Source organism: Danio rerio, chromosome 5 (assembly GCF_049306965.1).
Source record: "Danio rerio strain Tuebingen ecotype United States chromosome 5, GRCz12tu, whole genome shotgun sequence".
Taxonomy (NCBI): domain Eukaryota; kingdom Metazoa; phylum Chordata; class Actinopteri; order Cypriniformes; family Danionidae; genus Danio; species Danio rerio.
Window position 1 is genome coordinate 5,307,501 of NC_133180.1, and position 27,500 is coordinate 5,335,000.

Here is a 27,500-nt window from a genome sequence, read left to right on the forward strand (position 1 = left end):
CTTTCCTGTTCGCTGAGCCCTAAATCATCGGTTTGTCCACCAGTTGGCCCTCTCTTTGGGCTTGTGCCCTCCATGTGTCCTGCTAAAGTCATTACTGTGTTTAAAACAGTGTAGGGTTTACCTTGGAGACTCCACTTACTTGAAGTTGTCGTCTTCCACAAACTTCTGGAGCTCCTCGATGTAGCGGACGGACATCAGATACTTCTGCACATGCGGGAGCGTCACGAGGTGATCTGTGAGAGACGCAGGGGTCAAAGGTCAGATGACTGCATGGACATATACACACGTGTACAGTTGTCTACAAAATGATTAGCCCCCTTCTGCGTTCAGATTCGCATGCTTATACTATAACATTAAGTACAGTTGAAGTCAGGATAATTAGCCCTCCTGAATTATTAACTAATGGCTTTTGTTGCAATACGTTACATTGCATAAGTTGATATGATTTAACGCAATGTTTTCTGTTTATTATTGATATTATGAAATAATTTAGGCAATTACCCATGGCAACATTAGTGTAACATATAGTCGTTTGATTCAAATGACCTTTGGCCCATGACTCTCTGTGAAATTTAGTTTTTGGCCCTTTATAAGAAAAAGTTTAGGCACCCCTGCTTCAAACCATTTTGGCTGGTAAAAAATATTAGTGGTACTTCACTATTTCCACATTTGTTTATGTTACAGCCTTATTCCAAAATGGACTAATTACATTTATTTCCTCAACATTCTACACACAATCCCCCATAATGACAATGTGTTTTGTTTTTATTGATGTTAATCACTTGTACATCAGTATTCACAGCCTTTGCTCAATACTTTGTTGATGCACCTTTGGCAGCAACAGGGTATATGCCGAGCTAGTGCTGTTCCCATGCTGATACACTTCCGGTGACCTGTTATTGTGAACTTTTTTCCATTTTATATGGTTCCTTATACAGCATCGATGTTATAATGTGATTAAAATACATTCAGTTAAATAAACGTTAGCATTTATTTAGTTGCTCAAGCGTAAAACAAGACAAAAAGACGTTTACTCGCACACGCCCTTCAGAATCGGCAGGCTAACGCAGAAGTTCCATTGAATATACTGGGGAAAAATCAATGCTTATATTATAAAGATATGGCGGGGGAAATGTAATTTAATGCAGTGCTTCTTGTACAATCTGAGACCCACTTTAAATCGGATATCACTCAGCTATTGGAGATCGCTGATTTTTAAAGAAAACAGACCTTAAACGCACCGGATTTTGCATTGCCATTCAATTCGCCGGAAGCGCTTAACCCAGGTTACTGGCAAATTAAAAGTCCTATTAGCATGCTTCGGCATATTTACATTTACATTTAGTCATTTAGCAGACGCTTTTATCCAGAGCGACTTACAAATGAGGACAAGGAAGCAATTTACACAACTAAGAGCAACAATGAATAAGTACTAAAGGCAAGTTTCAGGTCTGTAAAGTCTAAGAAGGGAAGTATTAGTAGATTTTTTTTTTTTTTGTACAGTTAGTGTGATATTCAAAGAGGCAATTGCAGATTAGGAAGTGAAGTGGAGACTAAATAGTTGAGTTTTTAGTCGTTTCTTGAAAATAGTGAGTGACTCTGCTGTTCTGATGCAGTTAGGGAGTTCATTCCACCAACTGGGCAGATTTAGCGTGAGCGTTCGCGAAAGTGATTTTTTCCCTCTTTGGGATGGAACCACGAGGCGACGTTCATTCACAGAACGCAAGTTTCTGGAGGGCACATAGATCTGCAGAAGTGAGTGCAGATAAGAAGGTGCAAAGCCAGAAGTCGCTTTGTAGGCAAACATCAGAGTTTTGAATTTGATGCGAGCAGCAACTGGCAGCCAGTGCAAACGGACTAGCAGCGGAGTGACATGTGCTCGTTTAGGTTCATTGAAGACCACTCGTGCTGCTGCATTCTGGAGCAGTTGAAGAGGCTTGATAGAGTTAGCTGGAAGCCCAGCTAGTAGAGAGTTGCAGTAATCCAGTTTGGAGAGAACAAGAGCTTGAACAAGGATACCCCATTACAGCTTCAAGTCTTTTTGAAAATGATGCCACAAGCTTGGCACACTTGTGTTTGGGAATTTTTGCCCATTCCTCTTTGCAGTACCTTTCAAGCTCTATCAGGTTGGATGGAAAATGACGGTGTACAGCCATTTTCAGATCTCTCCAGAGATGTTCAATAGGATTTAGGTCTGGGCTCTGGCTGGACCACACAAGAATATTCACAGACTTGTTGTGGAGCCACTCCATTGATATTTTGGTGGCGTGCTTTGGGTTATTGTCCTGCTGGAAGATGAAGCGTCGCCCCAGTCTGAGGTCAAGAGCACTCTGAAGCAGGTTTTCCTTCAGGATGTCTCTGTACATTGCTGCATTCATCTTTCCCTCTATCCTGACTAGTCTTCCAGTTGCTGCTCCTGAAAAATATCCCCACAGCATAATGCCAACACCAGCATCTTTCACTGTATAGATGGTATTAGCCTGGTGATGAGCGGTGCCTGGTTTTCTCCAAACGTAACGCCTGGCATTCACTCCAAAGAGATCTATTTTAGTCTCATCAGACCAGAGTATTTAGTTTCTGATGGTCTGAGAGTCCTTCAGATGCCTTTTGGCAAATTCCAGGCAGGAGTGGCTTCCGTCTGGCCGCTCTACCATACAGGCCTGATTGGTGGATTGCTGTAAGGTTCTCTTCTCTCCACAGATGAACGCTGAAGCTCAGACAGAGTGATCATCGCATTTTTTATCACCTCCCTGACTAGGGCCCTTCTCCCTCGATCACTCAGCTTAGATGGCCGGCCAGCTCTCGGAAGAGTCCTGGTGGTTCCAAACATCTTCCACTTACAGATGATGAAGGCCGCATTGGAACTTTCAGAGCAGCAGAAATGTTTCTGTAACCTTCCCCAGCCTTGTGCCCCGAGACAATCCTGTCTCAGAGGTCTACAGACAATTCCTTTGTCTTCATGCTTGGTTTGTGCTTTGACATGGACTGTCAACCCTGGGCCCGTATATAGACAGGTGTATGCCTTTTCAAATCATGTCCAATTAACTGAATTGAGCACAGGTGAACTCCAATGAAGCTGCTGCAACTTCTCAAGAATGATCAGTGGAAACTGAATGTACCTGAGCTCAATTTAGAGCTTCATGCCAAAGGCTGTGAATACTGATGTGCATGTGAATTTACAGCTTTTTTATTTGTAATAAATTGGCAACAGATTCAAAAACTCTTTTTCACATTGTCATTATGGGGTATTGTGTGTATAATGTTAAGGAAATAAATGAATTTAATCCATTTTGGAATAAGGCTGTAGCATTAAAAAAAAAAAAAAAACATGTGGAAAAGGTGTAGCGCTATCAATACTTTCCAAATCCACTGTATATAGGTTTTTTGCACATACAGGAATATCAATCTGAATCTGACCGTATGTGCAGGACATCTGGAGGTCAGAGATCACCCGCAGGATGTTGTTCATCTGATTGGCTCTCTGCTCCGTCTCGATGATGCTTTCAGATGCTGGATAGGCCGAGTCGATGTAGATGATGTCCAGCAGGTAGATCCCTGAAACACAAATCACAGATCAATGTTATTTATGGGGTTAGTCATGTGAACATTTAGGCTGTGAAAAGATGGAGGAAAAAATATTTATTTAAAGGCTTGTAACAAACAAACAAACAAACAAACAAACAAATAAATAAATAAATAATGGCTACTAATAAATCATAAAGGTAAAATCAAGTTGAGCTAGAAGATACTTTATAGCTATGAAAAAGTTTAATGAAAATATTTCTTTTTACTTTCATTATTATGCAAGTGGAAAGGGACTAAGCCAAAAAGAAAATGAATGAATGAATGTACTACACATGTTTTCATCTCTTAAATTAGATTTTTTTTTTATCTAGTAATATTGAAAATCTGTCTTAATTGTGAACTTATTATTCTTATTCTCATTATTAATCAAAGCATGATTTATTATGGTGGAAATTGGTCTCTTTTTGTATTTAATAAATAATAAGGGTACAATCATTTAAATAAATATTTAAGGTGTTTAGGTTGTTTTCAGATATCATTTATAAATATTTGCATAGATTTATCTCAACAAACACATTGGAAAATCTTTGAAATTGAATGCATGAATGAATGAGTAATTGTCCTGGGGTGCGTTTCCCAAAGCTATTGTTAGCCAAATAAGGTAGCAAGTTCCGTCGCTACAAACATAGTTAGTTGATTTGCCATATTCCAAATCCGACGTTCCAATGAACATTCCCAAACTGCGTCGCAAACTTGAGCACTTGAAACTACACCTCTGGAGCTGTAGTTAGAAACATAGTTCCTGGCTGTGTTTTATTCCCACTTATCCCCCCTATGCCCTATTCATTTAGAACATTCTAGCATTCAAAGTTGGAATGATTAAAAATAAAAAAGCATTAGAGTCATCTTTTAGGTGTAATTTGCTTTCAAACTATGTTTACACTCCAGTTTTAGTGATCTTCATGTTTACAGTTGTGCTACCTTCACAGTGCACTTTGAAAACATTGATGTCATTTTGAACACAGCCTCATGTCGAAAGCTATAGGTGACCCATTATTTAAAAGCGGAAGTTAAGTTACGTCTCCAAAGCTTGTGAAAACAAAAAGCATACGTTCATTATTTTAATTTATAGTGGGTTATTTATTAAGTATCTATATTGTATGTGACATGGGCCTGCTGGTTAGCACATTTCTGCAGTGGTTTACATGTGTCAAATTGTAAAAGTAGACTTTTCAATAAAATAAAAAATAAACAATAAACAATATCCTACTTAATAATAATAATAATAATAATAATTATAATTATAATAGTAATAAATATTATTAATATTATTTTTAAAGTAAATATATTTATAATAAATAGCCTCATTATTTATTTATATGATTTATATATGATATTAGAATACGTGTTAGCTTTTGTAAGTGATTTGATGTTATAGAATAGAATATGTAATGTTCAACTTCTCAATAATATTATTAAAGGACACACAGACCCTATATGTGCCATTTACATACACTTAAGTTAATATGGAAAGTGAGTGCATGTTTTTTACCAAAACTAATATTGGACTTTATTTTCATGCGTGTGCGTAAAAAACAATATCATTTACACAAAGAAATGATGGAGTTTTTCTCATTTAGAGCTACTAACATTAGATAACTAACATGGTTAAAGCAACAGAGAAACTATGCGTTTTGGGAAACACTCGTCACTACATTGTTCTTTTTCCAAATAATGCATCGTACCATGATAGTTCAGCCACGAGTTACGTCGTTGTTTGGGAAACGCACCCCTGATTTCAACTTAATTTATAGTTTTTTGTAAGCATGATTTTATATGGTGGAAATTGATGTATATTTGTATTTAATAATTAATTAAGGTGACATCATTTAAATAAAAAAAATTGGGGGTGTTTTCATTTCAATATAATTTATAAATATTTGCATACATTTATTTCAAACAACACATTTGAAAATCTTGGAAATTGAATGAATGAAGTTTCAATTTCAACTTATTTTATTGCATTTTTGTAGCATGAGGTTGAAATAGGCTTTTATTTGTAAATACTGTAAAATAGAAAAATAAAATGTAGAGATTTTGTTTTATTATCTTAAAATAATGGAAACAGAGTCTTACATATTGCACTTGTTTGTCTGCATAATGTATAGCACTGACCTTTGTGCAAATACAATGACTAGAAACAGTAGTTTTCTAAGATGAGATCAAACGTGATCAATCTTTCAACATAAAAACACCAAGTTTATCTTCTGTACTGATTCATGCAGTGGGGAAAAAGTGGCTGGTACTCCAGCATATAAAAAGTCTGAATGGAAACCACATGGCTGGATTCAAGTCGAGAGAGGAAGTCCTTGCAATCTAATAAAAGCATAAATCAAACTAATGTATAAAACAAGGCACATGACCAAACTCCTGCTCGTAACTCTGTAGAGGAGAGACTGAGCGCTGGTAATGATTAGAAGAGCATTATTTGAGCAAATGACCAGGAAGGTTTGTTTAATCCGTCGGGTTATTTATGGCGCTCTGCATAAACTGCTTCAGGGTTGCCTGTCCACACCAAAACTAAAAGCTCATCTAGAAAAATGAAGAGTTTGTGTGATGTAAACACAAGTGATGTTTAAATCAATGGCCCGGATGAGTGACACAGCAGGAGAAAGTCTACAAGAAAAAACTGCTTTCGTTATTCGGATACACTGTAAAAACCATTAGTTACACTGAAAAAAAATAAAGAAACAGAAGATGACTCAACTTGATGAAACTTAAATCGAGTCAAGTGCAGTACTTGGATTAAAAGTTGAGTCAATCCAAAAAAGTGGTGCAGCAAGTTGCTCTGTTAGAAGGTGCAGTATGTATGTTTGACACCCAGTGGTTAAACTAGGTATTGCACAACTGGTTTAAAAGGTTGCCAGATTGATGACACCAACAGGAGTAAGCATGCACATTTAATAATGTTAAAGAGGTTTAATATGTACTAATTAGATTATAAACCTTATTATTTTGTTGGAGTGCAGTGAGTGCACATATTCTGTGATTCTGAATGGCTGTATTTAAATTGCTGTTGTTTCGTATGGTGCAAACAGTCTAATTGCCGATCACTGTTAATCTCTTCAGGTGATGTTTCAATCAATGGTCCGGATGAGTGACACAAGCAACAGAAACTCTCTTAGAAAAAACTGCTTTCGTTATTCGGATACACTTTAAAAACCATTAGTTACACAGTAAAAAATAAAGAAAATGAAAAGTTGACTCAACTAAAAATCATAAGGCAACTTGATGAAACTTAAATCGAGTCAAGTGCAGTACTTGGATTAAAAGTTGAGTCAATCCAAAAAAGTGGTGCAGCAAGTTGCACTGTTTGAAGGTGGAGTATGTATGTTTGACACCTAGTGGTTGGACTAGGTATTGCACAACTGGTTTAAAACACGCAAGTGCAGGTTGCCAGATTGATGACACCAACAGGAGTAAGCATGCACATTTAATGACCTTAAAGAGGTTTAATATGTACTAATTGGATTATAAACCTTATTATTGTGTTGGAGTGCAGTGAGTGCACATATTCTGTGATTCTGAATGGCTGTATTTAAATTGCTGTTGTGTTTCGTGTGGTGCAAACAGTCTTATTTCTGATCAATGTGAATCTCTTCAAGCGATGTTTAAATCAATGGCACGGACGAGTGACACAGCAACAGAAACTCTATTAGAAAAAACTGCTTTCGTTATTCGGATACACTGTAAAAACCATTAGTTACACTGTAAAAAATAAAGAAAAAGAAAAGATGACTCAACTTGATGAAACTTAAATCGAGTCAAGTGCAGTACTTGGATTAAAAGTTGAGTCAATTTAAAAGAGTGGTGCAGCAAGGTGCTCTGTTTGAAGGTGGAGTATGTATGTTTGACACCTAGTAGTTGGATTAGGTATTGCACAACTGGTTTGAAACACGCCAGTTCAGGTTGCCAGATTGATGACACCAACAGGAGTAAGCATGCACATTTAATGATGTTAAAGAGGTTTAATATGTACTAATTGGATTATAAACCTTATTATTGTGTTGGAGTGCAGTGAGTGCACATATTCTGTGATTCTGAATGGCTGTATTTAAATTGCTGTTGTGTTTTGTGTGGTGCAAACAGCCTAATTGCAGATCACTGTAAATCTCTTCAATCGATGTTTAAATCAATGGCCCGGATGAGTGACACAGCAACAGAAACTCTATTAGAAAAAACTGCTTTCGTTATTCGGATACACTGTAAAAATGATTAGTTACACTGTAAAAATTTAAGAAAAAGAAAAGATGACCCAACTAAAAATTGTAAGGCAACTTGATTGAATTTAAATCGAGCCAAGTGCAGTATTTGGATAAAAAGTTGAGACAATCCAAAAAAATTGTGCAGCTAGTTGCTCTGCCTGAAGGTGCAGTATGAATGTTTGACACCCAGTGGTTGAACTAGGTATTGCACAACTGGCTTTAAACTCCTTCCTGACTGACGAAATCAAATGTGCTGTTTTCCACTAAGGAAACCCGGGGTGCTGGAATATAATTGGCTGAAATGGCAGTGGACGGGTTGAAAGAACCAAAACAAAGACAGTCAAAGTTTTGTCAAGTTGCTTATATCAATAGAGTCAATGTATTGTACTTTAAATTTACATGTATTTACAAGCAAAAAGTTGAGTTTACTTAAATAAAGAAAATCCATTGTAAGAAAAATAGGTCCATTGTAACTTGGAACTGTTAAGTAGACTTTTATTTTTTAAATAATTATGCACATACAGTTCATTTACATAATTTTAAGGTAATGGGTTTACTCACTTTATGTCTTTAAGTCACTTTAATTCAACTAACTGCTTTTTACAGTGTAGAAAAACAGATAATAATAGGCTTTTATGAATACATTTATAATGTTTCAGTCATTTATTAAACATATTTGAACTCCAAAATTACACTTTTAAAAACACACAACAACAACAACAACAATAAATAATAATAATAATAATAATAATAATAATGATAATAATAATAAAAAACAAATGCATAGCAAGATTGATAGAATAAAATATATATGTTATCTCTATATTTATTTAGACATTGACACAATCTATTATTCCATCATAATGGAATAAAATTAACCAAACAAACATGATGAAATTATAGTGCAGATTTTCAGATTTTAATCAAGGTACTGAAAAAAAGTATAATGTGAAATGTGTAGGAGTTGCACCCAGTTTTAAACTTGCCTCAGTTTCAATATATTTTAAGTTGTTCTGATGCTATTGTAAAAATTAATATAATCAGAATTTGGATTCAAATTTTTAAAATTTTGCTGAGAATCTTTGCAGGCAATCTAACCGATAAACATACAAGCATGTCTGTCAAATAGATGGAGGGATAAAAATCACTGTTATGGATGAATCTATAAAAACAAAACCAGCAAAATGGTGGGATAGATGGATGGTTGAGTGAATGAAACAACAAACAACATTAATTATAGTAAGACAGATGAATGGAATAAAAAGTAGAATGACAGAGCTATAGAATGATAAAACCATAGATAAGGATGTTATATAGATATTTAGAACGATGGATGGATGGATGGATGGATGGATGGATGGATGGATGGATGGATGGATGGATGGATGGATGGATGGATGGATGGATGGATGGATGGATGGATGGATGGATGGATGATAGATAGATAGATAGATAGATAGATAGATAGATAAATAATCAAACAGTTATTTCAACTACAGCAGCTAAATATTTCAACAACATCTCCACACATCCAGTTCAATCACTCACACACACACGCACGCATGCAAGCACACACACACACACACACACACACACACACACACACACACACACACACACACACACACACACACACACACACACACACACAGATGTGACCTCAACTGGATCTGAGTCACATTATGGCTTGATCTACATGATGACATCATCAGCACTTAACATCACAATGACGCCAGGAAACACCAGCAACTCTATTTCAGCATTTGGCCAAAGTCAGTCAGTTTTCAAGCGCATACAACACATGCAAACACACACAGCCCTTTATAATGTAGTTATAATATAAAAGCACATGATATAATAGCCCATGTGAATGTAACTTGTCCTTAAAGGGAAATAACACCCCCCACTTTCGGTTCAGGTCCACCTCTGATTTTTTTCAAAAGATGCATCATAGTGGGCGTGGAGCTCCATGAGCAAAGGGCAGGAGTGGGCGTGGACACTATAAATGAGGACTTTTCCCTCCATCCCAAGTCTGAATCCCCAGGTCTGAATGCAGACTCAGTGCAGCAGGTCTCTTGCCTTGTCTATTTTAACCATTAGCCCTGCTGGTAATCTGGAGGATTTAGGCGAACACAGCAGCACGGCGATGTGTCTAAATGTGAACAAACTCCTGATAGAAGACAACGTCCGCCATTCTGCAATTCTCGTACTGCTCTCCCGACTAAAATGCTTGCAGCACACACACAACTTTGCTGTATCGGTCCTGCAGGATCGCGGGGAAAAACATGCAACAAACCCAGTGAATCATGGAAACAAACACATACGACCCTTTATGAACAGCTAAACTGCATGCCGTGGGTCTGCGGACAGTCATCAATATAGGATTTTACAGCTGAGCTTGGCACTGGCAGCCAGGTCTGCTTTGTGTTCAGAAAGCACGTGCTCTCATGAATAATTAAGAAGCCGGCTCTTCTCATAGGATAAGAAAACTCCACTATGAATAATAATGAGAAACCGTCTCATTAAAAATCTGTTAAAGACCGTCTCGAGAAATCCACCTCAAAAATCATTTTAAACCCGGAAGCTGAAAGTAGTTGACAACAATTACCCAGTTTTCCCCACAATTAAAGCTGACAGGTGCTAACATTGTCCTAACTGATGCTCAACACATTCAAATCTGTTAAAATCTAAAAAAAAGTACTCGAGGGTTTCATAAATCTGTAAAGGCAATGGGATATGTATTTATTCGAGATGCTCTGATGGATCGGCTGGAGATCGGTGTAGGCTGATAATAACATTGCCTGACTTGATTGGTAGACGCTCATACAGCCGATCTCATGAACAAACGAAGTGTTTGTTTATGAGTTTACATGCAGAGGAAGCACATATATGCTCCCATATATTATACACAAGCAGCTCTACAACATGTGCGGAGGGCAATGATGTGTGGGAACATCACAGTAGCTAAAATATAGAGAGATGTGGTGTGCCCTTTGTTTACAGTGTATTGGTGCATGTGGTGTCTTTTGGCCCGTTTCCACTGAGTGGTACGGTTTGGTTTGGTATGCTTTTATGGCCATTTCCACTGTCAAAGGGTACAAAGGAGAAGCCAGACAAAACAAAGGAGCAAATTGTTTCAGAAACCTGAATCAAGAACAACCTGCCATGTTCATCATCACCTTTTAGACTATTATGAACTGGGAATGACAAAATTACTTTCTAACAGAGGTTACATGAGCTGGCGAAGATTTAAGATTTAAGATGCAGATGAGAGGTTTGCACTGACAGTGGGCTATTTGTTGTGTTGCTTTTGAATCTATTCAATTCAATTCAATTCAGCTTTATTTGTATAGCGCTTTTACAATGTAGATTGTGTCAAAGCAGCTTCACATAAATGGTCATAGTAACTGGAACAGTGTGGCTCAGTAACTGGAACAGTGTGGTTCAGGTTTTAGTGTTTAAGTTCAGTTCAGTTCAGTTTAGCTCAGTTCAGTGTGATTTAATCATTACTGAGAGTTCAAACACTGAAGAGCAAATTCATCGATGCGTAGCTCTACCAATCCTGAACCATGCGAGGCAGTGGCGACAGCGGAGAGGGAAAAAAAACTTCACCTGATGGGAGTGAAGAAAAAAAAACCTTGAGAGAACCAGACACAGTTGGGCACGACCATTTTAATTTCTCCGCTGGCCAAAAGTCTTGTGCAGAACTTCATTCGTCGTGGTTTAGGCTGGAAGATGGCCTCAGCGAAGACTCGTCTGTCCCTGGAGCGTCGCTGGAATCAGACTCATGTTCTCCACTCCCCACGACCATCAGCGCAGCAGCAGCTCAGGATATGGCCTGGTCCCGGATATGAAATCCTTGGGATCATCATGTCGCTGGTCTTGGATCCAATCAGTGACTCCGCATCTAAACAAGGACTAAATGTCTGCTGTGTGTAGTTCTTCTGTAATTGGCAACATATCAGAGACTGTAAAGATCTTTATGTGTTCATATTAGAGCTGTTAAAATTAGCTTGTTAACGCACGCAATTAATTTGAAATATTTATTGAGAGATCTCGGGTCTGGTGGGAGCAAAGTGAAGTTAACATAAACTAATTTCGAGAGGAGCACGTGATATAATTGAGCACTGCTGGCCACTCATGCGTAATCAGTAATAATCCAATCAGAGTGATCCTAGTTTACTATAAATGGATCACTTTCTCCTTATTGCTCTTCTTTTTGGAAGAATCCCCCCTTCCACCCCCTCTCCTCCTTTTCCTTCATTTTCTAAAGGGGGAGCTATCGAGAACTACCTGATCTCGGATCCCGTGATATGCTTATTGACTGGGCGGGAGCCCTGGGCTCAAATATCTCCGAGCTCAGAGTTCTCTCCCGGGACAGCATGCCAAACCTGCTATAAATGCCAAGCATATCTAAGTGGGAACTAAGTGGCGACTGACCACTTTCCCCCTCTTTGTTTCCTCTGATGTTGTTTACTGCGTCGGCATCTCCACACACGCTCTTCCTCCTACGTCATTAAAGGGCCATGACACCCCCCACTTTCGGTAAAAGTCTACTTCAGAATTTTTTCAAAAGATGCATGATTAATGGGCGTGGAGCTCCGCGAGCAAAGGACAGGAGTGGGCGTGGCCAGTAGGGGAGAAAGTGGAGCGAACAACTTTTGTTGACAGTTAGCTCACAAAATGAGACAAACCGTGAGGAGACGCATGAGTTTATAGTTCACAAAGGTAAAATGCAAAGAAATAAACAGTAATTTAATGCCCTGCTACATTTGTTATTCGTAATTTCATAAACACATAACCACAATTTAAATAATTATAAAGATAAGTGTGTTCAGGTAAACACTATAATTGAGGACTCTCCCTCGATCCCCGGGTCTAAATTATAGATCTGAATGCAGACTCAGTGCAGCAGGTCTCCTGACCTGCCTATTTATGTGTCTGAATGTGAACGAACTCCTGATAAAAGTCAACGTCCGCCATTCTCTAATTCTCATACTGCTCTCCCGACAAAAATGCTTGCAGCACACACACAGCTTTGCTGTATGATCGGCCCTGACAAGATCGCGGGGAAAAAACATGCAACAAACCCCGTGGATCATGGAAACAAACACATACGAGCCTTCATGAACGGCTACTGCGTGCCGTTGATCCGTGTCTCTCAGCTTGCTTGAAACTGGCAGGTCTGCCTTCGGAAAGCACGTGCTCTCATGAATAATTAAACAGCCGGCTCTTCTCATAGGATAAGAAAACTCCGCTATGAATAATAATGAGAAACCGACGCGCCATCATTGCACTTGCAGTTCTGCGCCGATTTTGATCTTCCCCAAAAATCATTTTAAACCCGGAAGCTGAAATTAGCAGACAAAAGCTCAAAATTATCCAGTTCTCCCCACAATTAAAGCTGACAGGTGCTAACATTGTCTTAACTGATGCTCAACACACACACATCTGTTAATATAAAAAAAAAAAGTTGTCCAGGGTGTCCTGAACCTTTAATCCGCGAAGACGCACCACATTGTCGCAAGTTTAATGATGTACAGAACGGAACAACTCAGTAAATCCGATCTGCCTGTTTACATGACAGTCGCATTGTCACATATCTGATTTATTTCCACATAAGAAGGAGGCCTGAAACCCATCTCTGAATATCCGAATGCATGCGCTTTTTTCATGTTTACACGGTCATAGAGCAGATCCAATCTGTGTCACGTATGAGCAACAAATCGGAATTGGGTCACATTTAACTGGCAGTGTAAACAGGGCCTAAAGCACCTGTTTTGTGAGAAGTGCTTCTCATATGATATGTGAACGACCCATACAGCTTTACTTTTACATTTCCTCGAGCGAGAATGGCGTAAACTGAAACTTTCTGTCATGCACCACACCCATCAAATTGTTGCCCTTGGTACCCTTTAAGGCTGATTTATACTTCTGCGTCAAACGCCGGCGTATGCTACAGCGCTGACGTATTGCCCTTCGCCGTGGCCGTCTGCGTCACTGACGAGCACCTCTCAAATAATGTAACTACACATCGCAACCACGCGTAGCGCAAGCTCCGTGATTGGTCGGCTTGGTAGCGCTGACGAGTTTGGGCGGGACCGAGAGCCGCGTGAATGGCGCGAGCCTGATGGAGCGATTGTTTACAAGTGTGGAGTCCCGTGAAGGAGCTCCGGATGGAAAGTTTTGTTTTGTGTTTACCTCACAGTTAAAGTTGTTGCACGTCCGCCGGTTCCCGCCTCAAAATGAGCGAGTTTGAGCCGCTTGTAAGGCAAGGCAAGGCAAGGCAAGTTTATTTATATAGCACATTTCATACACAATGGCAATTCAAAGTGCTTTACATAAACATGAATAAAAAAAAAACAAGTAAAATAAAAATAAAAACAAATAATAAAAATGCGTAAAAACAAAACAAAACATAAAAACAGGTAAAATGTGATATAAAAGAATGAAGAAGAAGAGAAAAACATGATAGTGCAATCTGTCGGACGCAGCACAGTGCTCATTCAGTAAAGGCACAGCTTAACAGATGTGTTTCAGTCTTGATGTGAATGTGCCTAATGTTGGAGCACATCTGATTATTTCTGGAAGCTGATTCCAGCAGCGAGGGGCATAGTGGCTAAAAGCCGATTCACCCTGCTTTGACTGAGCTCTTGGAACTTCTAGTTTATATGATCCTAATGATCTGAGTGATCTGTTAGGTTTGTATTCAGTGAGCATATCTGTGATGTATTTAGGTCCTAGGCCATTTAGTGATTTATAGACCAGTAATAATACTTTAAAATCTATTCTGAATGTAACTGGCAGCCAGTGTAAAGACCTGAGGACAGGTGTGATGTGCTCTGATTTTCTGGTTCTGGTTAGAATTCTGGCTCCAGCGTTCTGGATGAGCTGCAACTGTCTGACTGTCTTTTTAGGAAGACCAGTGAGGAGTCCATTACAGTAATCCACCCTGCTGCTGATAAAAGCATGAACAAGTTTCTCTAAATCTTCACTAGAAACAAAGCATCTGATTCTTGCAATGTTTTTGAGATGATAGTATGCTGATTTACTGACTGCTTTGACATGACTGTTAAAACTCAGATCTTACTCAAGAGTCACACCAAGATTCTTGACCTTATTTTTTGTCGTTTGACCCCTAGTGCCAAGGTACGCATTTACCTTGAGAACCTCATCTCTGTTCCCAAACGCAATGACTTCAGTTTTCTCTTTGTTTAACTGAAGAAAGTTTTGGCACATCCAATTGCTCATTTCATCAATGCATTGGCAGAGGGTGTCAATGGGGCTGTAGTCATTAGGCAGTAAGGCTAGGTAGATCTGAGTGTCATCAGCATAGCTGTGGTAGGAGATTTGGTTCTTTCTCATTATTTGGCTCAGAGGGAGCATGTAAAGGTTGAACAGGAGAGGTGCCAGAATCGAGCCTTGTGGGACTCCACATGTCATGGGTGTCCACCTCGACCTATGATCACCTATACTGACATGGTAACCTCTACCTTTAAGGTAAGATCTGAACCATTTGAGGACCGTGCCAGACAGCCCAACCCAGTTTTCCAGCCTATCCAGAAGTATGCTGTGATCGACAGTGTCAAATGCAGCACTGAGATCCAACAATACCAGCACTGTTATTTTACCTGAATCTGTATTTAGGCGTATATCATTGATTATCTTTATAAGAGCACTCTCTGTACTGTGATGTGCTCTGAAACCAGATTGACAATTGTCTAAACACCCCCTGAAGTTTAAGAACTTGTTAACCTGGTTAAAAACAACTTTTTCAATGTGTACATCCCGGAAGTGTTCAGGAAAAGCAAAACAGCACTGAAGAAACTCGACACAGAGGAACATTTACACCTCACTGCCAACTAGCGTTTCGGAAGTGTTAATGCAGACCCACAGAGACAGCGCGCAGAAGTATAAATGCACAGCTACACGCGTTGCATGCGCCGTGGGTTATGCCGGTCACTTGACGCAGAAGTATAAACCAGGCTTTAGGCAGTGGAAACGGAAGCCTGATTAAGGTGACCCATACCGAACCGTCCAGTACCAGTCAGTGACAACAGGCCATTTGTTGCAAGTGCAACCATTGTATATACAAAGTTATGAGTTGCTGTGACACGAGTGGAGTGATGGCTTCTATCTAGTGTACAACAGTATGCCCTCTCCTGGAAACTCTGCAAGTCTCCCGCATATTCATATCAGCTCTCTGACGTCTACAAATTCGATAAAATACCAAGTCATGTGAGATAAAAACTGATGTCAACGCAACACCATGAAAGCACAACCCATTTGCTGATGCTCATTGAGCAAGGTGAGCTATCTTCTTGTAATTCAAGGCTCTAGGTTGCATGAGATGCACAATCTGCACTAAACATCAACACAGAAAACTTTGTTTGACAGCATGGTTTGAGGCTTGTGGGAAAGTATAGACATGTTGCACAAACACCCAACTGAGTTTACCCCTCACCTTAAGTCTCCTGAGTGCATTTTGTTTGAATTCATCTTTAGTTTTTCCAAAAGAAAAGCTGATGAAGGACTCGTCGATGAGATGTTCAGACTAAACAGCTCTCTGGTGCCCTTAAAAGGCAGCAGTGTGGCATCTTACATAACCCTCGTCTTCCACAGAGCCTTAAAGCACATGCTGAAAACCAACAGCACATCACAGTTCTTCCTTCTGTTGCAACATTCACCTTGGAGCGCACAGCTCTGCATCATGTGTTGTTTTTATTACACAATCAGAGTCCGTCTGCCCATGGAGACTCTGAAAACGTGCTAAAGCAAAGTTCACCAAGTAGCCAAGTGGTTTTCTTCCAGGTCTGATCTTTTACATGCGATGAGCTCTGGGTTTGTTCCTCTGCTCTTTGTCGGATGTGTTTTATAGCTACACGTCTGTATAAGTTACTATCTTGGACACAAACGATGGTCTGCAATGAAGACTGATTCTTCCTTTTTATTCTAAGCTTTATTATACACTCTGTCGGGATGTGTTATGCATAGTCAGGTACCCATGGCAAATAAAATGATGAATTATTCATATGGCACTCAATCATCTGTAAATACTGACAGCCACGACCAAATACATAAAGCGAAACAACACTGAAAACACAGCAATATACAGATCATCAATAAACTAGGAAATACTGATATGCAAGTAAGGACTTAAGGATCTTTAAACATGATTATAAGCAACAGGACTTTTAGTATGGAAGAAACTACAGCCAGAAAATGAGCCAAAACAAAGTCAAAACACATAAAGCTAAACAAAACAGGACGTTAGTATGGAAGACAGGAATTTAGCTAAAAACAAAACTAAACTAAACAAAATACAAAACAGGACTTTTAACATGGAAGACAAGAAATGAGCTAAAAACAAAATACAAAACATGACTTTTAATATGGAAGACAGGAAATAAGCTAAAAACAAAACAAAACAAAACTAAACAAAATACAAAACATGACTTAATATGGAAGACAGGAAATAAGCTAAAAACAAAACAAAACAAAACTAAACAAAATACAAAACATGACTTAATATGGAAGACAGGAAATAAGCTAAAAACAAAACAAAACAAAACTAAACAAAATACAAAACATGACTTTTAACATGGAAGACAGGAAATAAGCTAAAAACAAAACTAAAGTAAACAAAATACAAAACAGGACTTTTAACATGGAAGACCAGAAATAAGCTAAAAACAAAACTAAACTAAACTAAACAAAATACAAAACAGGACTTTTAATATGGAAGACAGGAAATAAGCTAAAAACAAAACTAAAGTAAACAAAATACAAAACAGGACTTTTAATATGGAAGACAGGAATGGAGCCAAAAAATAGTAAACAAAACAAAATACACAAAACAAAGCAAAACAACATGGAACTTTTGTTTGGAAGGCCGGAAATGAGCTAAAAACAAAACACAAAACAAAAGAAGGGTCTGTTCTTCGTATGGGGATTACTCAATTAGCTGGATTTGGTTATTAAAGATTTGACTTGGCCCAACTGATCCAACTCATCTGAGAGTTTGTGTCATTGCAACAGGTCTGGTAGCTCTAAAAGTATATACTGAATGTTCATATTTTCTTACAGTAGTAACCTATAGATTATATACACTGGGGAAATTGGTAAAATAGTAAAAAAAAAAAACTTTAAAACTATATACAAAACATGCAATCTACACTGCAAAATAAAAGTACAAAAGCTGTCAAAAAAAGAGACAAAAAAGTAGAAAAAAGAGAACATTTATTAAAGAACTTTTTTAGATACAAACACATACTATTTTAAGGTACCGACCCAGCTTTAGTACAATTTGTGTATGATTAAAGACAATATTCTTGTTTTTTGTTTATTTGTTTTTTAAGGAAGGAACAATAATTTATGCAGGTCATGAACAGTTTTTGACAGCTAATATGTCGGTGATTTAACGCCTTGCAACAGTTGCAGACACCTTTACTGATATTAAAATGCTTTTTTTAAATGCCAAATTTATTTAAGTAGCCATTTATTAAGAAACTTAATTAGTCCTATAGGCTACTATAATAAAAACATTCTGCACTAAATGTAAAACTAAATAAATTGCTAAATACTCTTGACATATGAAAGTGTAAAGCCTGCAGCTCACAACAAGTGTGGAAAGTTATTGAGTATCATATTTAATAAACTGTTTACTACGAATTTTATGTAATTTTGCCCACATGGATAATTGAATATTAATCAGATGATGTCATTATGCTGCTGTGCCACCAGCCAACCCCTGCATTGCTGATCAAGATTGAGGATGGATAAATGTCTTTCACAATACACGAATTGATCTCTGATCAGTATATCCAGACATTTTAATCTGATTTGCAAACTTGTCATGTTTAAAAAATAAATAAAAATCAATAAAAAACTAAAAAACTAAACAAAAACAAAACACAAAAACAAAGCAAACACAAAAAACAAATCAAACACAAAACAAAAAATAAAACAAAACACAACACAACACAAAAAACAAAACAAAACACAAAAAACACAAAAAAACAAAACAAAAAACAAAAAAACAAAAACAAAATCACAAAAAACACAACACAACAAAACAACTAAATAAAATACAAAAAACAAAACGCAAAAAACACAAAAAACAAAAACACAAAAACAATACAAAAAACAACAAAACAAAGCAAAAAACAAAACTAAACAAAACACAAAAAACTAAACACAGCACAAAAAAACTAACAAAAAACAAAACAAAACAGAAAATAAAACACAAAAAACAAAAGCATAAAAAAACAAAAACAAATTAAAACAAAACAAAGCAAAAAACAAAACAAAAAACAACACAACAAAACAAAAAACTAAACAAAACACAAAAACACAAAAAAACAAAACAAAACAAAACACAACACAAAAAACAAAACAAAAAACACACACACACACACACACACACACACACACACACACACACACACACACACACACACACACACACACACACACAAAAACCACCCACAAAAAAGCAAAGCAAAGCAAAACAAAAAACACAACACAAAAAAGATGATGTACATTGTTTTGAAAGTTTTTTTTTTCCAAATGATTTGGACAACACCTTAAAAAATTAATAAGACACAGACCTTCAGAGAAGTGTACATAATAAAGAAGTCCTGTATTCAGTAAAATTACTTCTAAAATTCACATAACATGCTGATCAATCAATCAATCAATCAATCAATCAATCCATCCATCCATACAACCATCCATCCATCCCTCCATCCATCCATCCTTCCATCCATCTGGGAATAGCCTGCACTGTATCACACAAATGCTACTCCAAAACTCAAGCAAAAGAAGACAGAAGGAACATCATGTTCTTTTCTGGCCAATCACGTTTAAGAGAGCCAATTAAACAAGCAATTTAAAAGCATGAGCTCCTGTCAGAAGGCATTATCATCCTGATGTGCAATTATCAGCTCCGTCCCGCCAGCGTCTGCATGAACACAGAGCGAGCGTCTGCAGGACATGATGGAGTGGTTTGTTTTTGTGGCTGTAGCATCTTCATGTAAACACTTAAAAATCTTATCACATGAGTCACACAACAGATTTGGTGGAGAAAATGCATCGAGAGGAGCCATGCTGTTCTGCTTAGAGTGACTTTTCACATTGCACAGATTCTCAGTCTGTAAGGAGTGTTAGCCGTAAATGATGATTCCTCTTCCACTGACTTAAGAAAACAAACATTTATGACTTATTTGTATGTGTTTTATTGGTTGTTGCCAGAGAGTTCATATAAATAGTATTTACTGAAAGCAGTATGCGGGCACCAGCAGGCATCTTAATGTCAAAGAGACATCAAAAGGTGGATCTATTTTATCTATGTCTATTTGACATCCACACATTGATACCATTTTGACCACCAAAATAATTACACAATATTAAGTAGGGGCCGTTCACACAGAATGCGTTTTTCCTCTCCAACATGCCACTTTTCTAGTGTTTTTCATTGTAAACATGAACAGTTGAAACCAGAAGTTTACATTCACTCTAAATTAAGGAACATACACAGTTTTTAAAAGATGTCTGATGGTAAATCACACTAAACGTTTCCTATTTTAAGTCAATTAGGATCACCTAAATGATTCACATTTGCTAAATGCCAGAATAATGAGAGAAGGTTTTATTTATTTATTTATTTTTTTTGAGAATGTTTTATTAATTTCTAGACAGCGAAAAGTTTACAGATATTTCCTTGGTATTTTTTTAGCTTTGCTTTTAAACTGTATAACATTGGTCAAATGTTTTGGGTATCCTTCCACAAGCTTCTCACAATAGTTTGCAGTAGTTTTGGCCCATTCCTCCTGACAGAATTGGTGTAACTGAGTCAGATTTGTAGGCTGTCTTGCTCGCACAAGCTTTTTCAACTCTGTTTACAAATTTTCTATAGGATTGAGATCAGGGCTTTGTGATGGCCACTTCAAAACATTCACTCTGATGTCCTTAAAGCATGTTTTAACTTATTTGGCAGTATGCTCAGGGTCATGGTCTGTTTGGAAGAGCCATTTGTGGCCAAGTTTTAATTTCCTGGCTGATGTCTTGAGATGTTGCTTCAGTATTTCTACATAATGTTGTTTCTTCATGATGCCATCTATGCTGTGAATTGGACCAGTCCCTCCTGCAGCAAAACAGCCCCACAACATGATGCTGCCGCCCCCATACTTCACAGTTGGGAGGGTGTTTCTAGGCTTGTAAGCTTTCCTCTTTATTCTCCAAATGTAACACTGGTCATTATGGCCAAACACTTCAATCTTAGTTCCATCAGAGCACAGGACATGTCTCCAGAAATTAGTCTTTTCCCAGTGTAATTTAGCAAATTGTAATCTGGCTTTTGTGTCAATTCTGGTTTGTTGATTTTCCCATGTTGTCACTATTCATACTATTCTACAGTTGTGCCTCCAATTAACTCAAATGTTGTCAATTAGCCAATCAGAAACTTCCATGCTCTGCGCATGGACCGTCAAAATAGAGCCCATAGACAGATTGGTTAAATTGTTGCCAAGTTTTTTTTTTTTTACAACAGCATTTAAAAAAACCAATTTTCTCTGCAAATATGACTAAAAAAGCTGCATATTCTGCTTTGGTTATCAAGTACTCACTCACACCTAAAGACTGAACACATAATTCACATGAGCATGACCTCACCGCTTCCACAAAAATCACATTTTTATAGTTTTCAGAGAGACTATAATGATATTGTTTTCAATCCATGCACTTTAAAACCTGTTTTCACACAGCTGTTGCCAAAACCCATAAAATACTTGTAGTTTAAAATATCTTGCGCAAATATATCCTTAAGCATTTCATTTTTAAACCATTTTGAACTAATCTACACCATTTGCTGAAAGCATCAAACTACAATGCCTACAATCAGTTCTGACAGATCCTGACAAACCTTTGATCCATTATCTGTGTAAGTAAATAAGCAGCTTGGTTTACCACAGTTATGTTAGGAATTATTGAACTACTTGACCTCAGTTACTTTAATACAAAATAATGACCTCCAAACGTCTTAGGGTCATCTGACCAATAAGTGCAGAGAAGAGTAAGCCATCTGACTAATAAGAGCAGAGGAGAATAGGCCATAAGTAATAAGTAGACGTTCACACAGAATGTGTTTTTCTTTTCCAAGGCGCTACTTTTCTATTGCTTTTCAATGTAAACATGTGTTAAATGGACATGTTTGACCGTTACACTTGCGTCTTTTGAAGCGTTACACATTTACATTTACATTTAGTCATTTAGCAGACGCTTTGACCCAAAGCGACTTACAAATGAGGACAAGAAAGCAATTTACACAACTATAAGAGCAACAATGAATAAGTGCTATAGGCAAGTTTCAGGTCTGTAAAGTCTAAGAAGGAAAACATTAGTAGTATTAGTATATATATATATATATATATATATATATATATATATATATATATATATATATATATATATATATATATTTTTTTTTTTTTTTTTTTGTACAGTTAGTGTGATATTCAGAGAGGCAATTGCAGATTAGGAAGTGAAGTGGAGACTAAATAGTTGAGTTTTTAGTCGTTTCTTGAAGACAGCGAGTGACTCTGCCGTTCTGATGCAGTTAGGGAGTTCATTCCACCAACTGGGCAGATTTTGCGTGAGAGTTCGGGAAAGTGATTTCTTCCCTCTTTAGGATGGAACCACGAGGCGACGTTCATTCACAAAACGCAAGTTTCTGGAGGGAACATAGATCTGCAGAAGTGAGAGCAGATAAGAAGGAGCAAAGCCAGAAGTCACTTTGTAGGCAAACATCAGAGCTTTGAATTTGATGCGAGCAGCAACTGGCAGCCAGTGCAAACGGACTAGCAGCGGAGTGACATGTGGTCTTTTAGGTTCATTGAAGACCACTCGTGCTGCTGCGTTCTGGAGCAGCTGAAGAGGCTTGATAGAGTTAGCTGGAAGCCCGGCTAGTAGAGAGTTGCAGTAATCCAGTTTGGAGAGAACAAGAGCTTGAACAAGGAGTTGAGCTGCATGTTCAGATAAGAAGGGTCTGATCTTTCTGATGTTATAGAGTGCGAATCTGCACGATCGAGCAGTTCTAGAAATGTGGTCAGAGAAGTTTAGTTGGTCATCAATCGTTACTCCAAGGCTTTTCACCATTTTGGATGCAGTAATGGTTGCCCCGTCCATCTGGATCGAAAAGTTATGGTGTAGAGTCAGGTTGGCAGAAACTACAAGCATTTCCGTTTTTGCGAGGTTCAGCTGAAGATGATGATCTTTCATCCAGTGTGAAATATCCAACAGGCAGGCTGAGATGCGAGCATCACGTTTTTTTTGGACGCTGTGTCAAGTTTGAGATCTTTGACTTTCCCCCGCTTTTTACTGTTATATCAAGGCAAAAGTGGTGCTCATTCTAGCTTTGTCCAGATATCCAGAGTTCATCTTCAAGTGCTTATCATAACATATTGTCTTCCTTTTTTCTAATGAGTCTGTTATTGTTGTTATTACACCACCTTCATAATATTAACATTCAGTGTCACATGGACCTCGCAATAAGCTGTAATTTTATAAAACAGACCATTTATGCAATGTGCCCAGTTGGCTGAAAAGTATGACAATCTGACCAATTCAATAATGCACTGTGGCTGCAGTAGAGTCATTCAGGTTCCTGGGCACCACCATGTCTCAGGATCTTAAGTGTGACATTCACATAGACTCTATTGTGATGAAAGCCCAGCAGAGACTGTACTTCCTGCGCCAGCTGAGGAAGTTTAACCCACCACAGGAGCTGCTCGTACAGTTCTACTCAGCTGTCATCCAATGCATCCTCTGCACTTCAATCATCGTCTGGTTCGGCTCAGCTGCCAAAACTGACCTCCGTAGACTACAGCGAATAGTTCGGACTGCTTAACGAATCACTGGCGCTGCCCTTCCTACGCTTCAAGAACTGTACTCTTCTAGAGTGAGTAAAAGGACTCGCAAAATCACTCTGGACGCCTCGCACCCAGCACACTTCCTGCTCCAACTGTTACCGTGTGGTCGGCGCTACAGAGCACGGAGCACAAAAACAGCCAGACACAGGAAAAGTTTCTTTCCTTAGGCCATCTACCTCATGAACAGTTAAATATTCCCCTACTGTGCAATAAATATGTGCAATACTTTCTCATACGCACTTGTACACAGCACCTTATATCAATATACAATGCAATTCTTTCTACATTCGCATTCATACACAGCACCGTATAACCTGTATATTTACACTGCAAAAAAAATGCTTTTTTTACTTAGATTTTTTTCTTGTTTCAAGTCCAAATATCTAAAAGTTCTCAAATTAAGAAGCATTTTCTAGACAGGCAAAACATATTGGGGTCTATTTTGATGATCCATGCACAAAGCGCAGAGCGCAAACGCTTTCAGAGCGTGTTAGAATCCATTTTTGCTAATTTAAGGAGGGAAAAATCCGCTTTGCACCGTGGCGCATGGTCTAAAAGGGTTGAGTTTATTTTGTTAATGAGTTATAGGTGTGTTTTGAGAATAAACCAATCCGAGTCTCATCTCCCATTCCCTTTAAGAGCCAGTTGCGTTGCGCCAAAAGCTCATTTGCTATTTACATGGCGTAAAGTAAATGTAAGTGGAAAAACTGAGCATTTCACTAGCAAGAAAACGGTTAAAAGGAGTATCTACAGCGCGAGAATGAGAGATAAGGCATCTCATAATCTAGTTTCACTTTCGCTCTTGTGGAAAGGGAAACCTTGTACGCACAATCATCAATTAGCCTGTAAATAATTAATTTTGTTTGTTAAGCGCAAAGATTTGTTTCAAAACTATTTCTAAATTCAGTTCTAATTTCCAGCAAATGAATAAATGAACAATAATAACGAAGTGTGTTCAAAAAACTCAAAACACAAAAACACATGCTGCGCCCCATATGGTCTAAAACCTGACAGGTGGACAAATCTAAGCTTGTTTTTAATAAAACAAATATAAATATGGATATAATAAATAATACTGCTAATAATAACATCATTATACAAAAGCAAATTGAATGAACTGAAAAAGCCTCCCGAGATGAAAAAGGCATGAAGGCAGTGGTTTTTAAATTCATGTAGGCTAGAAATTAATATGTTTTGTAATATTTTAATCCTTTATATTTATATCCTATATATATCCTTATTATATATATATATATATATATATATATATATATATATATATATATATATATATATATATATATATATATATATATATATATATATTTATATAAGCGAGGCGCACTCTGTGCTAAAGAACAGACTACAGAACCCCAATGGGCGCACATATGAGCGCTAATGCATTTGCTATTTAAACAGCGTGGCACAAAATGTGCAAAACAACTCTTGCGCCGAGCTGAAAGTTGCAAATAACAATTGCATCACGGCTTTCGCCACATTGCGCCGGGTGTATGATAGGGCCCTAAGTCTTGTTTTAAGAAATAATATGCCAAAATAAAGTGGGTTTTTCCTTAAACCAAGCAAAGTAATCTGCCAATGGGGTAAGTAAAATAATCTTATCACAAACTGAAAAACAAGATTATTTTCCTTACCCCATTGGCAGATTACATGCTTGGTTTAAGGAAAAACTCACTTTATTTTGGCATATTATATCCTAAAACAAGACAATATGTTTTGCTTGTCTAGAAAATGCTTCTTGATTTAAGAATTTGTAGATATTTGGACTAGAAACAAGACAAAAATTCGAAGTTTGCAGTGTATAATAAATCTGTACATACAACTCAACATTCAGATCTTTTGACTAACTGAATCTCTGTTTAATGTTTATCATCTTTTTTTTCTCATATTTATTTTGTGTTGTCACTTGTCATTTTATGTACCCTAGAAGCTTCTGTAACCAAAACAAATTCCTTGTGTGTGTGAAGCACACTTGGCAATAAAACTGATTCTCATTCTGAGAAAAGTTGTAATAAAGTAATTAAACAACAACAAACAACAATAGACATAGCATATTAATAACCTGGGAAAGAAATTGAATTAAAACAAGTGTTAAGTAGGGTCATCTGACCAAATAATAATAATAAAAAAATGTCAGTAATCATTGGGGGTGTCAAAATTAATCGTTTCTTCAATGCACCGCGATGCAGACGCGAAAAATTCGGTATCGGTTCAGTAATAATCATAACCGGTTATTACTAACGTCATTTACCTCATATGCGCTGTCGCGAGGGAGACGATCGCGAGTATTTACAACGCTCTAACTACTTAATACTCATGAACTGTGCACAATTTCACTGTGTGTGTTTGAGAATGAAAGTAGCCTACCCCATCTCTCTCTCTCTCTCTCTCTCTCTCTCTCTCTCGCTCTGCCTCTGTCTCTCTCTTTTTCTTACACACACACACACACACACACACACACACACACACACACACACACACACACACACACACACACACACACACACACACACACACACACACACACACACACACACACACACACACACACACACACACACACACACAGTGGCCCATTTGACCTGCTGGCGTGGCTTCTCCTCTCGGCTGTTTTACAGCGTTACTTTTGGATACAGAAACGAGCGCGTGTCTGCAGAGTTTTCTCCAACGTGTCTATCATAGATCAGTTGCGAGATCGCCGCTCCCGCCTGCCGCTTATCATTCATCTGAAGAGCGCAGCGCGCAAGAGCCAATCGCAACCGTTTTTGTCGAGGGTGTAACCAATCAAAGAGGTGTAATAGAACTAGACAAGGATCAGAAATTGAGCTGGATATTTATATTTGTTTATATTATTTGCTAAATGCTCGTTTTTTTAAAAGTTACAGTTTATATATCTGACTGTTTGTATTAAATGACACAATTGTATTACAAATAATAGCTCATATAAATATAAATATATTCATACATTTTAATACAAGAGCTGCTGCTGTGAAGAAAATATGAAAGCACCGTCAATGCACCGTGATGCACCGAAATATCGAATTGAACCGAATCGATGGCATGATAATCGTAACCGAACCGAACCGTGAGAGTAGTGTAGGTTCACAGCTCTAGTAATCATCTGACCAATCAGAAAAGAGCAGAGTACATTGAAAAAAAATTATACATTGGAATCATTCATTTTAAATTGGGTGGTTGCAAACAATTTATAAAGATTGGATTTAAACAAATTCAATTCAGTAATGTTCAAAGTAATTTGTTAAAATCAGCCCATTTAAATTGATTTGCAACCACTTACCTTTACAGTTTAGCAAATCCAATAAATCATTTTTCTTTAGTCTATATTCTGGAAGCCTCAAACTCCAAATGTCAATTAGTTCTGACAGATCCAGACAAACTTCTGATCCATTACCCGTGTAAATAAGCACTGGTTTTACCTCAGTTATGTTAAGAATTACCCAGCTACTCGACCTCAGTTACTTAAAGACACCGCGACACCACCAATTAACCAACCCACAGATAATGACCTCCTCATGTGGCGACATTAAACCGCCAGCGGACTGAGAATAACAGGCTGTTTCTCAGCTGAATGACCTCTGAAGAAGCTCATTATGCCGCCGCTGCTTTTCACATCACCACTCAAACATAATAAATAAACAAACTCTGCAAGCAGGGGCAGTGGCTTGGCAACCACCTATGTCCTATAACCATAAATCAATCCAATAAAGGTGCCGTTCTGGACTGGACACGGCTCCCCTGCTGCAGA

General features: G+C 37.8%; 1 protein-coding gene across 4 annotated transcripts in view; it reads right to left on the bottom strand.

Moving 5' to 3' along the window:
* LOC101882086 (ras-specific guanine nucleotide-releasing factor RalGPS1-like) overlaps window positions 1-27,500 on the bottom strand; it is a 325,318-nt gene that overhangs the window by 78,650 nt on the left and 219,168 nt on the right. For all 4 annotated transcript variants that reach the window (XM_073951912.1, XM_073951909.1, XM_073951911.1 and 1 more), the window contains exons 9-10: window positions 3,418-3,555; window positions 140-233 (exon numbers count right to left, since the gene is read on the bottom strand). In XM_073951912.1, coding sequence (XP_073808013.1) covers window positions 140-233; window positions 3,418-3,555 — 232 coding nt within the window. The remainder of the gene's footprint in view (window positions 1-139; window positions 234-3,417; window positions 3,556-27,500) is intronic.